We start from the raw sequence: 23,319 nt of genomic DNA on the forward strand, positions 1-23,319 counted from the left end.
ATAACTAAGTGATTTGTTTTAGGTAAAAAACACACAAAAAAGTCAAATCTAACTAAAAAATAATGATGATTCTGATTTTAAAGTAGTACTAAGAAACTCGTGCCCCTAGAGGCCATAAGCGCCACTGCAGGTGTCGTAGCATGTTGCGATTTTTTACTCATTAATTGTCTGTGAGAGTAAATACTACACTGACAGAAAAGACAAAGGGAGAGAGGGATATTGTACATCCAATTACACAATGGAGATCTTTTTTTTCACTCAAACTTGGCTGTAAATACAGTTAGCTTTGCCTGTTAGCTGCTACGTGATTCCTTTATTGTTTATTGCGCCTCCGACCCGGATCCAGGGATGTTGCAATTGTGGTTTTCTGGCCCCTCACGTAAGACCCCTCAGTCATCCCATTAACACTTGTATTACCCCCAGAGGGACTACGAAAAGGAGTTATTAAAGGGGGGGTATTATGGAAAATCGACTTTTTACATCATGTTATTATGTCATTCCCTCATTAAAAACATGCCTGAAGTGTTGCCTTGACACATTCACGTATTTTTGAGTAATCTGTAAAAACTCTGATGGCAGCCATTTTAGGGACAGGTTTGCCTGAGTCCTTCTAGGAACGCCCCCACCTCCTGGAGACGCCTCCGAGCTTTCGTCACCAGCCGAGTAACCAACCACTGCTTCTCAGCAGAACCCCCTCCCCACTGATGCCACAGACAGCGGAAGGATATTATTAGTCTTTAACCGCGTTTGCATCGTGGTTTTATTCCCCATGTTGTTGTTAGCCCCCAGTGTCCGGAAAGTTAGCTAGCAAGGCAGTGATACAACTTGTAAGACACGGTGTGAAACTTTAGAGAGAGAGCCCCGCGTGCTCTGAAATACAGCAGAGCTGCAGCTTGATTTTTAATCCTTCAAAATGACGGACGGCCTTTGAAATTTTCCATCAAAGTAAAAAATATTCCGTAAATGACGAGAATTAAAAAAAAAAAAAGTAACCTCTGGGAGGGGGCGTGTCGGAAACGGTCAGAGGTTCTTAAAGAGACAGAGGCCTATTTCAAGACATTCGCTACAGCCATTTTGAGAGAGCAATTTTATACAAGGCAGTTATTCTAATTTACTACATTTACAGACCAACAGAAGGTTTGGTCATCATTGTAGCATAATACCCCCTCTTTAAGGTTACTTAGCACTGCTTTTTTTAAGACCGGGCATTTAATAATCAGAAAGTGAAGTAAAAACAGCAAAACAGATTCTTTCATAGAAATATTTTAAGAAAAAAAAAAGGTAAACAACTGACAGACATACTTTAAAAAATAATAATAATAATAATGGCACAGTATTTGTTTTAAGTTCACACAAAAATCTAATAAAATAAAGGCTGTACCACATCCTGAGTTTACTGTCTTTGGTGACTTCAGTATTTGGGGTAGAGCACTCTGACAATTTGGCCATCAGCCCTTTTTGGGTCCAGCCACTTTCCACAGAGGAATATCGTGGAAACGCCATTCGCTGTGTTTGTAACTTCAATTCGATCCAACAACCAGCCCGGGTTAACGCCAGAGTTGTCGTGCTCCACTCGGACTTTTTGCAGCTCTCCCATGTCCAGCATTTCTACCAGAAACCTGTCCGTCTGTTCACGCTCAAAAAGGTTACGGAACTTCTGTCGCAGCTGCCGCTTTCCTGAGTCTCCGTTTGTGCCATAAATGGTGACAAAGACGTTGGCATCTGTACCTGCTCCTTTCTCATCACCCGTTATCACAATGATCTCGTATTTGACTGGCACAAGACTCCTGGCCTTACTGGCAAAGCTCTCAATGGCCTTGGTGCACTCGAAGGTCAGAAAATCATCCCTCTTTGGAGACAGTGGGATGAGGCTGTTGCAGGTAAATATGTACCTGGATCAGACAAGAAAAAGTTACCATATGTTTTAATACTGAAGTCGATTCCTATGGTCACAAAAGATAAAGAAATGGCGTACTTGTTTCCCAGCTCCTTCTCGGTGACGACAACTTCCATGGCATGCCAGTAAACCTCCCCTTTGACTTTCTTCCCATCCTTGGGGGTGTGACCGAGGCAAATGCCAGCAATGTCACCGACGTTTTTGGACGAGAACTCAAACCTGTCAACATTCCCCCTAAAAATAAAGCAAAATGGGAATAAAACAAACAATCATTGTGCTTAATTCTGAGTCATTTTACAACGGTACTTAATACCTACCGCAAAAATCTTTTTTTCTTCGAGGAGTTCTCCATCACCAATTCCTTAGAACGTCCTTTCCTTCCCTCAAGAACGATCCAGGCATTTTCTTTGGTCTCACCTTCACCCGAATCTCCAGTTGTGACACAAATTTCATACTCTTTGACAAAAAAAGACAATGAATCATTCCTGCTGTTAATCAGATTATCAAATGTTTTGTGCTGGTGGGCCAATTTTCTCCTAGTCAAACATCAAAAACGGTGACAACTTTTTCTCTGCCAAATAGTATTGTCCATTGTACAGACTTAAAAGAGGCCTGGGTATTCTTCAAGTTAACTTTTAAGGAACAGGCTGATATTTCCGTAGTGTTTATGTCACTATTGGATGTAATCATTATATATTGAAAGCTGTATTCATCTGCAACACAGGTAGATGGTGCTAAAGAGTGACATCTTGTGGTTAGAAAAAGGCATTGAAGCACCCATTAAAAAAAGAATAGTAGATGCAACCCTTGTTCTTGTTCTGAATGTGAAACTAATTTGTCATGAATGTATTTGCAGAGCCAGCTGATGATAAATGAAGTACAAAGTGTGGGTCTAGTGTTTCCGTGCCTGATAGATATGTTTATCTCATCACTACTAGCATAATGTGATGTGTGTTTAAAGTGTATTACTTGTTTTCTCGCTGAAGTCCAAGCAGTCATTATTTGCGCATGCCAGCTCTCTCATTATCTGTCCATCATCTTCATTCTTTGCGAGCCATCGATCGCAGGGGAATCTGAATGTTTGGTCAAGCAGCTCATCCTTCACATCAATGTATTCCAGATGCCACCCAGGAGCAGGACCTGCTCAAAATGATCCATATATTAACTCTGAAGCTGTTTATTTTGTGTTGTTTTTCCCAGATGCTCACCTGCATTATCGTGCCACACTCGTACTTTGGAAAGATCTCCCAGGCTCAGGATTTCTTGAAAGCGAAACATGTCAACCTGTTTCCGTTCAAATTTGTTGGATTTGCTACTGTCTTTCAAAGCCAGTGCCCCCGTATCGCCATTTTCACCAAATATAATGATCCACACTTTGGCATCAGTACCTGCACCTAAGATGGAAAGAAAGAAAGAAACAAAGAAGAAAATGTAAGGAGGGTTGCATCATTTCCAGGGCCCGATTTTGAGTTTCTAAGCTCAGACTGTAGACTAGACTTTTGCGCTGACCGGGAGTGCTCTTCAAAACCACCACTACCATGAGCCATTGTTATATTGTCTATTTCCTGGGACATGGACAGTGTTTAGCTCAAAAGGATGTCCCCTACATGCTGCACCCTGTACATGAGGCTGTGCGTGATGTTAATCATGCAAAGATGAGAGCAAAAGGGAAGCAGCAAATGCTTGTTGTATTCAGCACTGCTTGCTACACCACGCCTCAGGTAAACTGGTCATGCACTGGCACACTGTTGTTTGTAAGACGCCAACCTCATCTTGAGCAACGCTGTTGTTGCGTCAGATGGAAGATCTGGCCCTACTTGACAAAACAACGCTAACGTGGCTTTTGTTGCCTTGCTGTTGCTATGCTGTGACATCACCTGCATACCCTCTATAACCCTAAAAAAAAACACTGTGAGAGTGGTTAGAGCCCACATTCATATTTGTGCAAGCTGTTTTCATTCAGGGGTTTTCATCGAACAGAAAGCTAAAGTCTACTGTACTAGCCAATGTTTTTTTAATTATTATTATTTTGGAAAACAAACAAAATTTGCACTTACAATGTTCTGGCAATAAGAGCCTTACCTGAAATGTCACTAGTTTTGACCTGAATTATGTAGGTGGTCGGCTCTACCAGCATCTCCTCGTCCACCGTAGCGGCCAGCTCACAGATCATGGTCCTCTTTGGTCCACGGGTCTTGGAGAGCCAGTCTTCATAGGTAAACACATACACTTCTTCTGTTTTGAGGTTACGCATAATAATCTAGAATAAATAATTAAATACAATTCAATTCTTCAAAATATTTATAAACCAATATATACATTTTTAATATTTACAGAGGGCCTCTGAACATCATTTTGACTGCATTTAGGATACTGCATCAAAGCACGTTAACATTAGGTTGGCTGGGGGAATATAAAGAGTAGCAGCAGGACTCAGCTACTTCACTATTACAGATGTAGTAAATCTCTTAGGAGGATGAGGAGCATATTTTTATTTCTGTCTGTGTGAATCACTTACAGCAATACTGTTCTTTTTGGTACAAGATACAAGAAGTCTTGTATAGAGAAGTAAAGTTCTCTCAATTTTCTAAGAACAAAACTAAAACGTATGATTATTATGCATAATAATAATAATCGAATAACCTTATCAAGAAACCAGTCTGGTCGACTGCCCGAACCATCAATGCGTAGTCTCATTTTTCTCAATGGTGCAATATCATCTATTTCCATGTTAAAAGTGTCTTCTTGACCTCGTTCAAATCTGTGAAATGTCAAAAACATTTTAAAAAGCACTGAAACCTTCTTTAGTATTTGCCACCCACCTGTCTTCATTTTTCTGCAGCAACATTTCCTCTGTGCTGCCATTTATTCCAAATACAGACATAAAGATATTTGTGTCCGTGCCTGCATGCTGCACGTCTCCATTCACTATGGTAACTTCATAAATGATCTGAAAGAACAATACAATGATTTACTGAATATGTTTGAGAAATGTATTACATCACAACCATTTCTTTACATGTAATATATGTTTGTTTATTTTTGTTATACCTTTTGGGAAATGGATATAGCCTCTGAATCCAGTACATTAAACAATCTAGCTGTCAGGCCATCTCCACGATCTTTGGCCAGCCAGCACTTGCAGGCAAAGATATAATTGACCCCTTTGGTTGGCACAGCAACAGACAGCTCATCAACGAGCCAGCAGCTCTCTGGAGTGGCTCCATCATGGCCGAGCTGTAAAGTCCATATCGATTCATTCAGGGTTGTTGTTGGTTATGAATATGAAGATACTAATATACACTCACCTCAACCCTTTTGATCTCCCCAACATCAGCTCCTAGACACTGAAAGGTCTCTAAGGAGCCTGCCCCGAAGCCTTTTCTTCCATCAGGCAGGTCCAACCACAGCCTCTCTGTTGCAGTCTGAACAGCTCCAGTAATGATGACATACGCCCGGCTGGTGGTGCTTGCATCTCGATCCAGTCCAGTGCAAATGGTGACGTGATAAGGTATGTCTGTAATATGTGCATACAAAATACTGTAAAACATGCGTAGATTCTTTGAATATTTTATAACTGAGTGATGTTAGTGATTTGTTACTTGGAAGCTCTTGCTCCTCTTCCTCCGCTTTCTTCTTTTTCTTTTTATTCATGTTGTTGTCAACAGTTTTCACTGCTGGGGCTGACATCTTTTTAGTGTTTAAGTTTTCTCTCACACCCTCATAACCCTGAACATACATCAATAAGGTCCATATATTGCAATAGTGGCATGTATAAAGCAATAGCACCCTAAACATAGTAATTTAATTTAATTTAATAATCATACTGAATATTGTTAATACCTTAACAAAGAAAAATCTTTCTATCCGTCTGTCCTCTCTCTTTCTTGAAAGCCACCGTTCACATAGAAAGAGGAAGACCTCTTCTGTATCCACGTCAACCACTTCAATCTGGTCCAAGTACCAGTCCGGGCTTATCATACTGTTATCATGGCGGACTTTTATCTTGAAAACTTGCCCCAAGTCAACGGATTCTATTGTGAACTTGTCCACCTGACAAAAAGCAGTATAAACAACATTATTTGTGCTCGATGGCTTTATTTTCCGGGATTGGCAAATAATAAAATGAATAGTTTCTTACTGATCCTCTTTCAAACTTGTTACTGTTTGTTTCTGATTTGCTGAGTTTTCTCTCTCCTGTGTCTCCCAGGTCTCCATAAAGAGTCAAAAAGACATTTGCGTCTGTACCAGCCCCATACACATCACCAGTTATCACACAGATTTTATATGTGTGAGCTGCAGGGCACAAGAACAGACAAACGGTGGAGAAATTACTCGGGCAAACAGCAGATTCATTCGAGGAAAAAAAGTTATTTCTGCCACAGTGCGATGTAAATGTAAGGGAGATAAGCAAGTCTGGAGGTAAAGCAGACCATACTTCAGCACAAATGTGTAGTGTGTTACATACTCTCCAGGGCATCCTCCACTTCAACTTCATTCACTTTGAGGCTTCCGTCCCGTGAAAGTTTCTCAGTGATAATATCAGACGGCACTAGCTCTCTCACTGTTTCTCCATCATCCTCTGACTTGGCAAGCCAGCACTCACATGGGAAGATGACGGTCTCTGAGCCCTGTGTGGCACCAAAGTACATTTCACTGACACGGCAAACTGTGTGCGCTATGTTTCCCTCATTACTTTTTGAAGAACACCTACCTTGCCCTTCCTTAGTAATCTTCTAATTTCTACTCGGTCCAGATGCCAGCCCGGATTGACCCCACGGTTGTCATGCCCGATACGTATTTTTTCAATGACATCTCCCACGTCTTCAAGCTGCAAACAAATACACAAGTCATCATCCATTTATTCAAACCGGGAGCTATTTTTGTTTGCACTGATTTACCTCAACAATAAACATGTCTTCTGCTCCCCGCTCAAAGTACATGATCCTCTCTCTTTTGTTCACGCACAGAGACTTTTGCTGAGTGCACACCGCATCTCTGCCGTACAGGACAATGAAGACGTCTGCATCTGTGCCAGCAGCAAACACGTCACTGGTGAAGGTTTTTATCTCATAGGGCACAACTAAAAAGAGGTTATAATGTTAGGACAATTAAGTAGGATATACTGACAGTGGCAATATCTAAAGGGGGTAAGTTTACATGGTGTGTATGTCTCTGTTTGTAGAGGGTTAGGAAACAGGTCCCTGACAATGGCACCATCATCTTCCCCTCTATCCAGCCAACGACCACATGGAAAGTGTAGCTTCTGTCCCAAAGACGGGGCATCAATATCCACCCAGTCAAGAAACCAACCTGCTGATCCTCCTCCTAAACAGAATTAAAGGTTAGATTCCTTTAAACAAAAAAATAAAAAAAAACCTCTATAAGATCCATAGACGACACTACTTTACCACGATTGTCATGTCCAATGCGTATCTTCTTAAGAGGTCCAAGGTTCACAGCTTCCACTATGAATTCATCAATCAAACCACGCTCAAATTTGTTTTTATGTGTCTTTGATGCTTTGAGAGTAATTAAACCTGTGTAACACACATGACCAAATCTGAACCAGAGCTCTTTAATTTTGCACAATTATGAATAACAGTAAACGTTCATACCCGTATCATCATTAGAGCCATACAGTGTCATAAACACATTGGCATCAGTTCCTGCGTACTTTTTATCTCCAGTTTTTATTCTGACTGTGTAAGTGGTTGACATAGCTTTTGGAAATGCAAAATATAACATGGGGTCAGATTCCTTTTTGTGAAATAAAAATATAGAAATGATCCGTTACTGTATCTGTCCACTTTCTCACCTTTCTGCTCTAGACCCAGAGTGGCTTCAGAGTCTTCCTCATCATCGTCATCGCCTTTTCTCATAAAAGCCTCATCAACAGGTACAAGTTCCCGAGCGAGCTGTCCATCATCTTCATCAACAGCTAGCCAGCGTTTACACGGGAAAAAGTATCTAAAAAGGAACAAGATGGATGCACTGTTTATCAATGGCATTAAATCCTTGCTATTTTAGGCCTCTAGGTGGCACAATATCAACATTAGTGGCACTTTACACTCAATAATGCTCCATATGAAATAAGATAATAAATGTTTTCTGTTTAATTCTACTGGTGAGCTTACGTAGTCTCATCTTTGTTGTCAATAATTTCCACTCTATCCAGAAACCAGCCTGCACTGGCCTGGCTATTGTCATGTCTCATACGTAGCTTCTTCAAGACTCCAAGATCCACAGCTGTGACAGTGAAAACATCCTCCTGAGCAGATGTTGACAAAGCATTAGAAAATGTCAGAGACCAAACTTACTGTGTGCCTGCGTGTGTACTTACCTGGCCTCTTTCAAATTTGTTCAGATTGTTTGACTTTCTCAGGTGGCGCTCCCCCGTGTCTCCAATCTCACCATAAATGTTAATATAAACTTTGGCATCAGTTCCAGCCCCCCAGATATTTCCAGTGAAAACATGCACTTCATATGAGTTAACTGAGAAGAAAGATGTATTATTGAATATCAGTGGTCACAAGATAACGTTTTCCTGATGTGCTGCTTACCCTCAAGGTCGTCACTGTCCTCAGACAACAGTTCAACCACAATCTCTCCATCCTCCTCGTCCCGGGCCAGCCAGCGGTTGCAGACAAAACTAAAGGTCTCAACCACTTCTTGCATCTCCTCAATTATTTCTACCTCCTCCTCTTCTTTCTTTTTCTTTTTCTTATCCTTTTTCTTGTCTTTTTTGGTTTCTTCCTTTTTAACTTCAACCTGCACCATGGCCAAAGTTAAACGTTTGATATCGACAGTCTCTAGAAACCAGCCGTCTCCGATTCCTTTTCCATCATGGAAAATGCGTATCTTGTAGATTTTACCCACATCCAGAGCCTCAATCTGAAGAGAGATAAAAGTGCATGTACTGTAGAAAAAACATTGACTGAAACATTACTAAACCTTTGAAACTAACCTTGAAAATTTCTGTTGTGCCCCGTTCAAAGTTATTTGACCGACTTTTAAGAGTGAGCACTTCAGTTTTCCCTTCATCTCCATAGATTTGACAAAAGACATTGGCGTTAGTTCCCCCTGCTCGTATGTCTCCAGTAACAACCGTTACTTCGTAGTTTATCACTGTTCAAGAGCAAAGCATTAGTATTTTAAACTTCTAAAAACCTCAATGAATTAGAAACAAAGTTTTTCCATCACGTTTTTCGATTTCCAGAGTCTCACTCGGATAGATTTCCACCTCCACTTTTCCATCAGCTTCGTCTTTACAGAGCCACCGGTGACTTGGAAACATGTACTCTTTTCCATGAACAGGTACAGAGATTTGCACACTGTCCAAAAACCACCCAGCACGCAGGCCCTCATTGGTGTGGCCAATTAGGAAGCGGTTAATCTAAATGCAAACATCACAAATACAGCTGAACTGACCTGAGTCTTTTGATAAGTGCTGTACATGGGCCAACAACTTGCCTGTCCAATGTCAGATGTTTCCAAAGTGAAAATGTCTGTGCGAGCCGTCTCGAAGTAGTTCCTCAGGTCATTGTCAGAAACGGCCAATGTGACTTTGTCGCTGTCACCCTTCTCTCCATACAACTTCACAAAAACCCTAGAGTCAGAGCTGGCCCCGTTCACACTACCCGTCTTAATTGCTATGTGATAGCTGATATCTGCAAAGGGAGGCTATCGAGTAAGAACATTTGCATTGTGTATTTTAAGTATTTTTCATTGATTTGAACATTACAAACAAAAATGATTAAACTCACTAAATAACCGTCCGCCTTCTCCAGCAGAAACTAACTCTCTGATAATCTGTCCATCATCCTCGTTTCGATCTAACCATCTAAAAATACACAGAAAAAATCATTGACATCTTATATAATAGGTGCATTGTAGAAAAAGGACTGTAAATCATCTGTCATCTGTACTGGGTTGTTTTTCTATGATGATAACTCCTGTACAGCTGAGAGCTTACACAAACACAAGTGTATCCCAACAAAACACTGTATACAGTATACTTTTTACTTATTTACTGAAAGACATTTCAGATCTCGGAAGCTAAGCAGGGCCTGGCTGGCACTCGGATGGGAGACCATTTGTGAACACCAGGAAGCCTGAGTGAATGTGGTGAGTGACTGGTTGGTGCTGGTCGGAGGGGTCGATGGCACAGACTGGTTGCCTCGCTTCCGTCAGTCTACCCCTGGCAGCTGTGACTACAACAGTAGCTTACCACCACAGAGTATGGAGTGAATTAATAGTGACTACAGTGTAGCGCTTTGAGAAACTTGGTAATACAGGCTTGTAAAGCGCAATACAAGTATAAGCCATTATTGTTATTATTATTATTATTATTATTATTATTATTATTATTATTATTATTATTATTATTATAGGTAATTAGGGCAAAAGCCAAACATACGCACAGTCAGGCAGACAGGCAGACAGACAGACAGGCAGACAGACAGGCAGACAGGCAGACAGACAGACAGACAGGAAGGGCCTCTTTAGAGGTAACACGGCACCTCCATCTTGCGGTTTAGGTCTAATTACGTGAGAAGAGTGCCGGCTGACCACTGTGCATTTAGTCCCTATTTGTAACGGCAAGTGCATCCATCAGCTGCCGAGCAACTTAATCGCAAGCCACAGGAGAACTAGTGAGAGGAGTTCAGCTCATTTTATTTATTTCTGATTAGATTAAAACAGGAAAGGTTTGATGCAGTAAAATTACAGAAAATGAATAAAACATTCTTTATGGGTTTCTGAGGGAAAGTAAAACTGTTGCAACTTGCCTGTAACAAGGAAACTCAATAGCCAAAGACTCAGGCTGGCCCTCCTCTCGAACCATGACCTTATCAAGGAACCAGCCGCAGCCACCACCGCGGCCATCATGACCGACTCGAACTCTTCGCACTTGGCCCAGACTCACAGACTCGATAAGAAACTCATCATGCTAAAAAATAGAGAAGCTCTGTTCAAAATGTCTATTTTAGGACGTTTTGTCGAGTCATTGAACATTGAACTTACATTTCCTTTCTCAAATTTGTTGACATTATTTTTGCACATTATCATTAGTCGTTCTCCTGTGTCTCCTAGATCACCAATGATGTTTAGAAAAACAGTGGCATCTGTGCCACTACCACCGACTGTGCCCGTGCAGATAGTAACTCTATACTTTATCACTAAAAAGAACATACATTTATAACAGCATTAGTCTAACCTGTATTGTGACAGCGATGAGCTATTGGAGGGACTTACAGGGCAGTGGATCCTCAATCGGCGCTCCAGTTGCAGGCAGCTCTCTGACAATCTCATTGTCATCTTCATTAATGTCCAGCCAGCGGCCACATTCAAAGGAATACTTCTCCATAGTCAGTGTCTTCAGCAAAGTGACCTACACAGAGCATCACAGTGACATTACTATAAACTCTGCCATAAACTATCTACCAAAGCCATAACCATGTTGTATTTGTTGTTTTAAAAGTTACCCTGCAAGACCCTGCTACAACACACAGACAAGGTAAGAAGTCTAACCCTCTCACCTTGGCTAAATGCCATCCAGCAAATGGACTTCTCTTTTCATGCCAGATGCGTACTTTCCGTAACCTCCCGATGTCTGGCATTTCAATCTAGATGGAGCGCAAATGGTTAGGTAACAACGTAGTAAACATGAAAGCTTGTTCGGGCACATTTACGTTGATACGTACAATAAATTTATCAACTTGCCCTTGTTCAAAACTGTCAGAGTTGTTTTCCAGTTTGATTTCATCTGACTTTCCATTCTCTCCATATATCTGCAGAAACACCTGAGCATCGGTTCCTGCCCCTTTCACATCTGACGTCCAAATCCAAAGGGACCAAGGATACTCTAGGGACAATTTAGATGATTAGTCATACAAGCTGCTTACAAATGTTCCGATATTGTAAAGTGATTGATGTATAATTAAAATATTTCAACCAACAGTTAAATATAGAGGTTGGCAGGATGGCAGTTAGCGTTCCATCACAGCAACGACAGCAAACTGAGCAGTGGTAAGTCTGCAGTTGCAAATTATTATATGATTTTCCACTCAATTTGCTATGTTGAAGATTATTTCTATTTGGATCTATGTATACCCTCTATATACCTACTCTTGATTTTCTTTTGTCTGAGCGAAACCATCTCATACAATTCTCTTTCAATCAGTCCATCGCCCTCATCTTCATCCAGCCACATGCTGCATGGAAACGTCTGTTCAATACCTGTGAATGGACAGTACACTACAACCTGGGGACAGAAAGTGTGGGTTTGTTTTACAGCGTTTCCTTTAGTCTTATACAGCAATTACTGATTTTTGTACCAGTGTGTATCACCTTTTCACAGTACCATCCTGCACCTATTGCGCCATTGTCATGCCCAATGGTAACCCTGCTAAGTGGACTGATGAGCTCGCAAATCTCCACATTGAAAACATCAATGAGACGGCGCTCAAAAGCACCACCCTCTAAAAAGATTTTGCCGCTGTTTTTTAGGCCTTTGGTGCCATGCATGACCAAGTGAATTTTAGAGTTGGTGCCCGCGCCTCTAACATCGCCGGTCATCACTTGTACATTGTATACAATTCCTGTCAAAGCAATGATAAACTGAAGTATTGTTTGATCAATAATATGTTACATTTGTAAACAGATTTGCTACTCACCCATTGGCTGCAGTGATCCCACCAAGACATCCCTTTGTATTTTGCCATCATCTTCATCCATAGCCATCCACCGATTAACAGGAAACTCATACACCTCTTTATTCCCCATGTCATCGATCGCCACCTGTAAATATTACATGAGCCCAAACCTTTAACCAGTAACCGCATATTTTTCATTAGTTTACCTTATCCAGAAACCAGCCAGCCGAGGAACCTCTGTTGTTGTGCCCAATCGTTATTTTTCTTAAGCGGCCCAAATTGGGAGCTTCTATCGTGAATTTGTCCTCAGAGCCACGTTCAAAATTGTCTTTGTCACTGTCCAGTCGTCTCTCCCCTTTCAAAAAGTAACAGATTCAAAATTTACAGTAAATTAGTAGCCACCCTGTAGTAAAAAAGAAAAAGAAAAGAAAAAAGGAGAAAAAAAAGATTATTACCTGTATCCCCATGTTCTCCAAAGATGTTCAAGAAAACATCTGCATCAGTCCCACTCCCTTTCATGTCAGGAGTGAAGACACTTACTATGTACTTATTCACTATAATAAATTAGAAAAGATAATCAACGTCACATTTAAAGATTTGGCAAAGGATAAGGTCACCACATTATCTCAACAATGTTTTTAAAAGTTGATCAAATTACCTTTTTCCTCTTTATACCGCATGTTTATGAATATAATTAATTATTATACTATGTCATGTTAATAATAATGTTACTAGACTAGACTAGCCAATGGCACACGTGACACAAGTGCAAGTGTACATGCTTAAAACATACTAACTTTCACTGGTACGTGATATTGTCCAAGGAAGGGAAAGTCAAGGAGTTGAACCTGACCCTTTGCAAAATGGGCTGGGTACTGGTAGGCCTTCTCTTTTTTCTATTTGTTATTGCCCATTAGTTTTAACTAGATAGCTTAAGAATTGACTCTAATGTCGGCTGGCTAACTACCCTGACTGCATTGAACATGAGAAACTTCAAGGCAAGTTAAAAATAGTTAGCGCTGCTAGCTAACATAACAAACATCATTCTGTCATACGATATTTTTCCAGCGGTATTGCTAAAACAAGTTCATTAATACAAATGTATATTAGTACACGCAACATACCTATTGAAATGGTATTACGTTTGTTAAGTGTGACGTCACGACTTCCGCTTCCGGGTCCTAGCATACCGGCTAATATGCGAGAAAAAACCCATTAAAAACTCTTTAATACAACAGTCAATATTTCTGGGGGAGGGCCTGAATCTACTTATTTCTCAGACTCATTAGCCAAAAATGCCGCACCTACTGCTAAAAAAGTATTATTACCTAAAGTCGGTACTTCCGGGGTTAGCGTAGCTGCTGCATATATTTCCGCTAAACCGGAAGTACCGATTTCGGTAAATATTACTTTTATAGCTGTAGGTTCAGCATTTTTGGCTACTGGGCCTGATAATCAAGTATGTTCAGTAACTTTCTGTAGAGTTTCAGAAATATTGATTGTGGTATTAAAGAGTTTTTTGTAGTTTCTCATCTACGCATCTACGACCCCGGAAGTAGAGCTGTGACGTCACCACTTAACACACGTCATGTCCTTAATTAAAGGACATGTAATTAATATGCGTTGTGTGTGTTACAGAGTGGCAGACACAGTGACCAACGTTTTGGGACGTCCATGGGGTTCAGACTTCCCAGCAGGTCCCTGACATAAAGGTTGTCTGCTTCCTCCCGACTCAACCAGTTGTTGCAGGCGAAGTAAAAACGCAGATGGGGTCGATTCATGTCGGTCACCACCACCCTGTCCAAGAACCAGCTGGCGTTCATCCCTGTGTTATCATGCTCGATCCTATGAAGACAACAGGACCAGAACACCCTTCAGGTGGGCTATTGTAGGCTAGCATGTAAACATGAAGAAAGAAATTAAGCTTTAAAAGGGACTGTACGGAGTATTTTCCTCCCCCTTCATGTTCCAGCAATGTCCTAATGTGTAGAATGAGCCCAGACCTGTTCACCACAACTGCCTCTAAAATCCTGCACTGTCATGTGCCGTCATGCACAAGCTTAATATAGAAGGTGCAGTTACACGTATGACCTGAGGTAGCAGTAGTGAGTATAAAATGGCTAATTACATCTAGCCCCTTTAAGTTTAATTATCTAGAATTAAAAAAATAACAACTCATACTCATATATATAAATGGTGAAACCTTATACTAAATAGCTATTCGATCTATGATCCCACTATATCACAGCAAAAATACTGCATTAACCATATTTTTTCTGCCCCATCCAAAGTTCTCAAACTGATACTTGGGCTTTTTCAAGTCATACTTAAATTCATCTACATTCATCTATCTAGTCATCTAGAACTTTTGACTTAAATCATCATTTAATTTAAATGACAATGCTATAACACGCCTAAGTTAGATGTTTTCTGGTTTAGACATGCAATACACCCAGTTTTGACATACTTTAGGTCCAATTTAGGCAGGTTAATCCCCTTTGATCTTTGGATTATTGGAAGCTAATATATTTAATCAGATGGCACCTTTGGTCCACTAATATGATGGTGTCATTTGAAACCCAGCATTGATGATGCTGATACCGTACCATGTTCTACTGAAGTGTAATCTTCATGTTGTGGTCAGTACCTGAGCTTTGTTATTGGCCCAACATTGTGTGTCTTGATGCGGAAAACATCAGTTTTGTTCTTCTCAAACGCTGTACGACTTCTGCAAATTCAGGAAACAATGATATACTGTTACAGTGCCTCTCGAAAGTATTCATACACCTTGAACTTTTGCACATGTTGTCATGTAACCGACAACTGTGAAGTGAAAGTAAAATGATACATGATTCTGTTATTTTTCAAAAAATAGAAAAGTGAAAAGTGGGGCTTGCATAAGTATTCATACAGCATGAATGAATACTTTGTGGGACCCCCTTTTGCTGTAATAGCAGCACAAGTCTTTTGGGTTTGACTCTACAAGATTAGCACATGTAGAGACTGACATTTTAGCCCATTCATCTTTAAAAAACAACTCATGCTCTGTCACATTAGAAGGAGAGCGTTTGTGAACAGCAGTTTTCAGATTATTCCACAGATTTTCAATAGGATTTAGGTCAGGACTTTGACTGGGCCATTCTAACACATAAATATGTTTTTATTGAACCATTCCATTGTAGATTTATCTTTGTGTTTAGGTTCATTGTCCTGCTGGAAGGTGAATCTCCGCCCCAGCCTCAGTTCTCTTGCTGACTCCAGCAGGTTTTCCTCCAAAATGTCTCTGTATTTGGCTCCATCCATCTTCCCAACTATTCTTACAATCTCCCCAGTCCCCGCTGAGGAAAAGCAGCCCCACAGCATGATGCCCCCCCCCGTATATTTGACACTGGGGATGGTGCACTCAGGACGATGAGCAGTGTTAGGTTTGCTCCATACATAAAGTTTTGCATCTGGGCCAAAAAGTTCAATTTTTCTCTCATCTGACCAAAGCTCCTTCTTCCACATGGAGCTGTGTCCTCCATATGACTTCTAGCAAACTTTAAACGGGATTTCTTATGGCCTCGTTTCAATAATGGCTTTCTTCTTCCACTCGTCCATGAAGGCCAGATTTGTGTAGAGCACGACTTATAGTTGTCCCATGTACAGATTCTCCCAGCTCAGCGGCAGGACTTCACAGCTCCTCCAGAGTTATCTTGGGGCACTTGGTTGTATTTCTTACCAGTGCTCTCCTTGTTCAGTTTGTTAGTTTACGTGAACAGCCGTGTCTTGGTAAGTCTGCAGTGGTGCAGTTTGCAGTTTCCATTTCTGAATGATGGATTGAGCAGTGCTCCGGGAGATGTTTAAATTTTGGGAAATCTTTGTATAACTTAAGGCTGCTTTAAACTTCTCCACAGCTTTATCCCTGACCTCTCTGGTGCTCCTTGGCCTTCATGATGTTGTTTAGTACCAATACACTCCGACCATAGCTCTGAGGGCCTAAAAGAACAGCTGAAATTATACTGAGAGTAGATTACACACAGGTGGCCTCTACTTAATGGTTAGGCCAAGGTGTGAACATTCTGCCGTCATTAGGAATGTTATAAAGGCAATTTAATAACTCAGACAATGCCGTATGAATACTTATGCACGCCCCACTTTTCACTTTTCTATTTTTTGAAAAATAACGGAATCATGTATCATTTTGCTTTCACTTCACAGCTGTCTGTTACTTGTGTGTGAACGTTCAGTAAAAATATCAAAATAAAATCTTCATGTTTAGGGTTGTAAACATGATCAAATGTGCAAAAGTTCAAGGTGTATGAATACTTACGAGAGGCACTGTATATGTTAACAAGGATAACTCAAGCAAAGGTAAATTACACTTTGTATAGATGTTAGCATTATTACCCTATGGTAAAAACATACATGAATTTGAAACATAATAAATTAAATTTAAAAAATGTATATCTTTCTGGAACACCATGGATGCAAACTTTGAAATTCATGCAAATTTATAGATGTTTACAGTGAATGTTCAAAGACTTGCATTTCTTATCTGCCTTAATGCAGATTGTCGAAAATATGTTACTGTACCTGTATCATGTTGTAAAATGTTAATACAGGCGTGACTGATGCATATCTGAGTAAGGTAAAACTCTCTTGGGGGATTTTGTGAAAAAATCATTGACCTATTTAATTTAATTTAACTAAACAAATTAGTGTGGTCTTTGGGATAAAGATTAATTAGTTAGAGCCTCTAGTTCAGTAGGTTTGGGTGACACGCTTGGGCTTACAATAAGCTGTATCCTATACACTGCAGGTAACCTTATCCATCAATCATGAGTGTAGAGATAAAGGGAGCCCGCTGCTGCGAAGATCCCCTGAGAGACATATGATCATCCCCAGAAATGACATCGTGGTCTTCTTTCATTTGGCTCCAAATTAAAAGAAGACCTGCCATGCCACATAGTTTCTCCTTACTCTAGATATTCTCACCACTGTTTCTGTATGATGAAAAATGATGCCACACATTTTTCTATTCTATCTATTAATGCAGAACACACACCAATGTATATACTGAATTATCATATTTTGTTAGATGGTTTTCATGTGACATTCTTGGAGGTCAAAACACTAGCAAGCGCCATGGCAACGCTCATTTTAACATTCCTGCCCTGCACTGTCCTTTACCCAAGTTAAACAAATAGGCTTTGTTTTCACATGTACTCCCATCAGAAAGAAGTGGTCAGGACAGTGCATGTTAATGAACACACATGGGACAGATGCATTTAAACACCAGATTGTCACCATGGGCTAAGTTTTTCATTGAACCCCAGTCGCAACAAACTCCACAAGGACAGGCTGGGGATCGAACCCTGGACCTTCTTTCTGTGAAGCATGAACGCTAATCGCTGCACCATAATAATAATAATAATGCATAAGTCTTATATAGCGCTTTTCAGGGGACACAAAGACGCTTTACAGATGAGATGAACAAACAAGCAACTATCATGCTGCCATAGTTTTCTCAACTGTTAGGTTGGGATTTCTCAGGGCTCCATGCTTGGACCCATATTGTTCTCATACCAAATATTCGTCCACTCATCCATACCCAGGTTAATGCAGAGTCTGATGTAGAAGCCTCAGGAAAACTGACTTCAGCAATGCCCTCCATTGATGAGTGGCTCAGTAAGTCATGAATTCAAAGAATACTTAAGGTTACTCAACTAACACCGGTTCTTTGATAACAGAAGGGTGTGTTTCACTACGGGAATCGCTTCAGGCGTGGATGGTTGCTCTCAAGAACCATGTGTATGATATGATGAAAAGTCAGGACAAGCATATTTTTACAAGGAGAGGAACTACAGATTGGACTCAACATTCTGTTTGAAGAATCATGTGAAAAATACAAAGGGCCTATGTCATCAGTCTGGAGACTAGTTGGAGACTAGTTGGAGTGGGGGCCACGGTAGTGCAGCAAGAAGTCCTGGGTTCAATCCCCACCTAAACTGAGACTCTCTATATGGAGTTTGCATGTTATCCCCGTGTTTCCTCCAGGTACTCCTGTTTCCCTACTGCTAAAAACATACAATAGGTGAATCCTCCAGCAAGGTGATTCGGACCACCAGCCTGGCCCAGTCTGGAGATGGGTCCCTTTAAAATTACCCGGGGACAATAAAGTAGTAAAGAGATAAGGCGAGTCTCCAGGTAGTCTCGGTGAAAATAGGTTTGTTTTTCTCTTTTTGAGACAGGCCCTTAAATGGTCACTTACAAACGTGACTACTTAAAAAACCAATAGAGTATATAAGTAGATATTTGTATTTTTTTTTTCATGACTGCCTAATACTATTCTACATTAAAAATAATGTAAACTGGAATGTTCGGTTTATAAGACCTTGCATGGAATTCATTAAGTTCAAAACCAGTACAAGCGATAAAGTGACCAGAGCCTCTGCGAGAGGCCGTTGTTTGTGTCCTGCCTTATAGACACACGGCGTTTAGTCAACAGGTGCTCAGTTAAACGGGCTGAGGTCTGGAACAGCATCACAGCTGACATTAGAGACTGTGCCACAGTATTTTAAACAAAACTTAAATGTTGGTTGGAGAAGAACCAGGCATGTGACCTTTGATGATTGTTCTTGTAAGTTTCACGGTTCAGGAGATGAATTGTGTGGATAATCTTTGTGATCTTTTGTCATGGGGCTACAGATGAAAACTAGCCATTGGCTAATTCTGGCATGCATTTACAGGTTAGATAAGTAAATAAAATAAACGGTGGCCTTTATTTAGAAAGGACAACGAGCCTTGTATGGACCACAGTTCTCACCATATTTGTAGTTCATTTGATGCAGTTAATGCTCTGTGACTCGTTATTTTGTTTACCATGTGTCGCCATGGTTGTTGCCCTCCAAGGGATGTCAAGGAAAACCTTCAATTCACAAATGCATTGACTGAAAAAGATGTGTCTCATACAGATCAGTAACACAGTTCAAACAGCAGTGATCTAAGAACCGTCCGAGTTAAGCAGACTAAACATATACCTCTTTTCTGTGCTGTAAGACAAAATGGAACAGAAGTGGTTACCTGTTAGTTGTAGTTTAAAACAAATACAATGTGTAGCAGTCACAGTCAATAATAAAAAAAATAAAACATGCAATCTTACGATAGAACGTTCTTTGTAGTTGCCAAAGAAAATAAACTTAAATAATTAAACAGGCTTACTTGCTGGCCAGGTGAACTTTAGGCGTGACCCCAAACTCTCCAAACAGAGTAACAAATACGTTTGCATCTGTTCCTGCTCCCTTCACATCTCCAGTGACAGCCACCACCTCATACACTGGAGAAATGATAGAACAACAGGTGTAAAAAATATACTGTTAAACGATACCAATATGCTATCAAAAAAAAAGTTTAGGTGCTGCTGGTGTCGAAAAAAAAAAACTCTTTATAGACCAAGTCCAGGGACAGCATAAAAGGAAGCGACTTGGTTGTTTCAGATCAAATTAATGATATAAATTTAAAAGATAAAGTCTTTAGTTCTGGTTTATGGTTCTAGATGACATATATTTTAGTACAGTCACTGAAAAGACTATTGTTGAGCTTATCGGCATCGTTATTGTGCCGGTATTGCCACACAAAAAAAGCAACAATACCCAGCCCTAATTGTAATGGAATTATCTTAGCAGCCAAACTCATTCTTAACCATCTCTCTGCAGGGAGTTTATGGGCACATGTTATAGCTTTCAACGATCTGTGCCGCATGCTATCTCACAATCAATAAAACATTGATTTGTAATTACATGCACAGCAAATGTGCTATACAGACGGACAAAAATTCATCCCACTGCTGGAAAAAATCCGTCAAAGAGGCTCATGGTGAAAATAAAGGCGGCATGCTAAACCCACACAGTCTTAACTACAGCGATAGCAAGTTTCAAACATAAGAAGAACTCATGGAGACAGGATATTTGGTCCTGTTCAAAGGTGATTGGATTGTATAAATCAGGTGTTATTTTGCTATTTGTTGTTGTTTTCCCTTCCCTCACCTTAAACCTCTCTGCACCAGAAACTGCATGAGGCCATTTAGTTATTTTATTCATCCATGAACCTATTTGTTGATGAATTTGCATATCTTACATGTTAAAAAAGCTATAAATGTCCTATCAATGTTGAAATTCCTGCTTGAATAGTTACATTTGGTGCCAATTGCAATTCTTTTTTATTTTAGTGTCATTTTGCTTACAATTAATTGTGCTGCAATACCTGATATGTGTTTTCAGTTGATTTCTTTCCTCAGTCATTCAACTATAATTTAATTAGGCTTTGATTTTTTTGGTCATTCTTCAGCTTGGTTGGCCTGGCTTAAAGCCCTGTGCCTTGCAAACTGGGACAGCACTCAGCACCTGTCTGTGCCGGTTCTTCTGTATGGCCTCATTCATGTGGAACATTACTATGCTTTCAACCAATCAGCTGTAACATAGGATATCCCTCGGGTGCCCCTCACTGAAATCCCTGTTGTACAATGACTGTGCAGAAACACTTTTCTATTTGTTTTATAAAGATCTTTTTATGTGTGTAAAAGATTACCTTTCTTTTTGTAGTAGTCATCCTCATAGCCATCTGAAGAGTCCGTGTGGTAATCCAGCAGCTCTGCCTGGTATAACGCAGCATAGTCCACCTGCTTACTTTTAGACTTCTTTCCCTTTTTCTTTTTGTCGTCGTCACTGTCGGCAGAGCCCTTTTTGGCCTTCTTTTTCTTCTTCTTCTTGTTGTCCTCATCCTCCTCTTGTTCCTCGATCAGAGGCTCCTCGTCATTGTTGTTGTGGGACTTTTTCTTCTTCTTTCCGTCCTTTGACTTCTTGCTCTTTGAGCCCATCTCCTCCACTCCCTCTGAATCCTCAACAGGTGATTTCTTCTTTTTCTTCTTCTCCTCCTCCTTGGTTCCCTTGGTCACTTCACTTTTATTACTCCCAGACTTGTCCTTTTTAGAAGTAGGTTTCGGATCATTGTTATTGTTTTGCTCTTCATCCTCATTGTCAATCACAGTGCCGCCATCATCCTCAGAGACTTTTTTCTTCTTCTTCTTCTTCTTGTCCTTTTCCCTGTCGTCTTTCTTGTCTTTGACTGAGACCTCCTGATTTTCACTCGGCTCAGGAGTCTTGTGTTTCTTGTCAGCCCTGTCTCTTCTGGCGGTGTCCTCCTCGTGTCGCTTTGGCACTGTCTCCTTGACACTGTCATCAAGCTCTGAGGTTTCTCCTGAAGCTGTGGGTTTTTTCTCTTTCGACGGCATCTTTTATTCATCCACTTCCCTGGCCTTTAGTTTCGTAATTGTGGCCTTGTGTTTCTAATGCAGTAAGACAATTCATTTGACCTTCGAGGGCTGAGATGCTCTCTGAGATCTAGAAGGGCCTGGGGTGAGTCAGGCTCAAGACACTGATGGCTGGCCATGCATACCTATGCTGAGCTCAAAGTCTAGTATCCATACAGTTTGGACATACAACAGACAGAACTCATGAAAAATTACTGTCACCTCAGAGGTCACGTGACTGTGGGGAGAAAGCCCTGTGAAAAAGGAGCCTTGCTCAGAGAACTTATCCACGCTGCGGCAGCTCGCTCTATTATTCATGGTGTTAGGATCGCTTTACTGCAGGGGTGTCTCGCTTTTACCCAGACACACACCCAGACTGACCGAAATTTGAGCACCAACAACTACAAATTAACTCTGTCCTGATCCCAATTAAGACCCATTTGGCTTTAAGCAGCTCCTTATTTATTTTGAGCTGGATTCTGTCAGTGCATAGTGACTGAAACATGATAAAAAATAATACAAACAAACCTTTTTGCATGTATTTTTATTATTACACACCTAAGGATTTTCATAGAAACTGACACATTTGAATATTGATAATTGTATGTAGGCGGCAACTGATGATTTCCTTTTGCTTATTGATGAAACTAGCGATTATCTTTTTGATTAGTTAGTAGATGCTGAAAGCGTGTGTACATTCTGAGTTTTTTTAACCGCAGGAAGCTGTTATTTTATTCTTAAATACTACGTCTTCTCTCAGCACATGTCATCTTTGGTTCCCTGAGTTTGTTCTAATCCAGTGGTTCTCCAGATGGTTTTGTGTTTTACAGTCTTGAGGTGCAGCAGTTCGCATTCATGCTTCACAATTACAAGGTTCAATCCCAGGTCGGACGGGCCTTTCCATGTGGAGTTTGCATGTTCTCTCCGTGTCTCCGTAGGTTTCCTCCCCTACTCCTTTTTCTCCTGCCACTAAAAAACGTACAAATGATGACAAACGCCTGGATGAGTGAGATTCTATTTGAGAGTGCGAGTGTGGGACAACGGATGGAAATCAGTGAGTCTTTTACTTTTTCATCACTTTTTAATCGTGTTTTTGTCACTTTTTTTTGTCACTTTTTTGTTGTATTTTCATCCTTGTTCAACTGTTTGATCCCTGTGCCGTTAGGAGCTAGAGCTTCAGCTGCGTTTGCACAATCTGACCGTCCTCACACAGCGGCCGAAACAACAGGAAGTGACATCACCAACAGATGTTTCATAAAAGCTACATCACCCATATATTATTGAACAACTAAAAAATCTCCTACTGCAGCCACAGACTTTAATGACTCAAACATGAACAATAACCATATGAAGCCACACAGAAACACACAGATTATCAAAAGCTGTTTGAGATTTACCTTCCACAGCTACAGCTTCATTACAGAAATTAAAAATGCTTCAAAGATTGAATGAATGCTGAAGGTCTCTCATGTGGAGAT

General features: G+C 40.5%; 1 protein-coding gene across 1 annotated transcript; it reads right to left on the reverse strand.

Moving 5' to 3' along the window:
- Window positions 1–1,334: 1,334 nt before the first annotated feature.
- LOC306983159 (lipoxygenase homology domain-containing protein 1-like) lies at window positions 1,335–22,026 on the reverse strand. The gene is made up of 41 exons (XM_079582908.1): window positions 21,121–22,026; window positions 19,756–19,870; window positions 15,200–15,280; window positions 14,213–14,397; window positions 13,008–13,106; window positions 12,759–12,907; window positions 12,574–12,697; window positions 12,248–12,498; window positions 12,026–12,161; window positions 11,602–11,762; window positions 11,437–11,523; window positions 11,153–11,288; window positions 10,922–11,076; window positions 10,687–10,847; window positions 9,664–9,740; window positions 9,371–9,567; window positions 9,101–9,293; window positions 8,865–9,025; window positions 8,461–8,791; window positions 8,241–8,392; window positions 8,035–8,168; window positions 7,716–7,867; window positions 7,516–7,620; window positions 7,309–7,437; window positions 7,058–7,225; window positions 6,799–6,980; window positions 6,612–6,728; window positions 6,366–6,528; window positions 6,039–6,193; window positions 5,741–5,950; window positions 5,500–5,626; window positions 5,206–5,414; window positions 4,949–5,134; window positions 4,720–4,847; window positions 4,541–4,658; window positions 3,980–4,157; window positions 3,106–3,291; window positions 2,867–3,037; window positions 2,215–2,353; window positions 1,976–2,131; window positions 1,335–1,892 (listed from the first exon to the last, which is right to left on the reverse strand). Exons 1-41 carry the CDS (start codon window positions 21,821–21,823, stop codon window positions 1,412–1,414), a joined length of 7,248 nt encoding a protein of 2,415 aa, XP_079439034.1. The 5' UTR covers window positions 21,824–22,026; the 3' UTR covers window positions 1,335–1,411.
- Window positions 22,027–23,319: the final 1,293 nt, after the last annotated feature.

This window comes from Gobius niger, assembly GCF_951799975.1.
Source record: "Gobius niger genome assembly, chromosome: 2".
Taxonomy (NCBI): domain Eukaryota; kingdom Metazoa; phylum Chordata; class Actinopteri; order Gobiiformes; family Gobiidae; genus Gobius; species Gobius niger.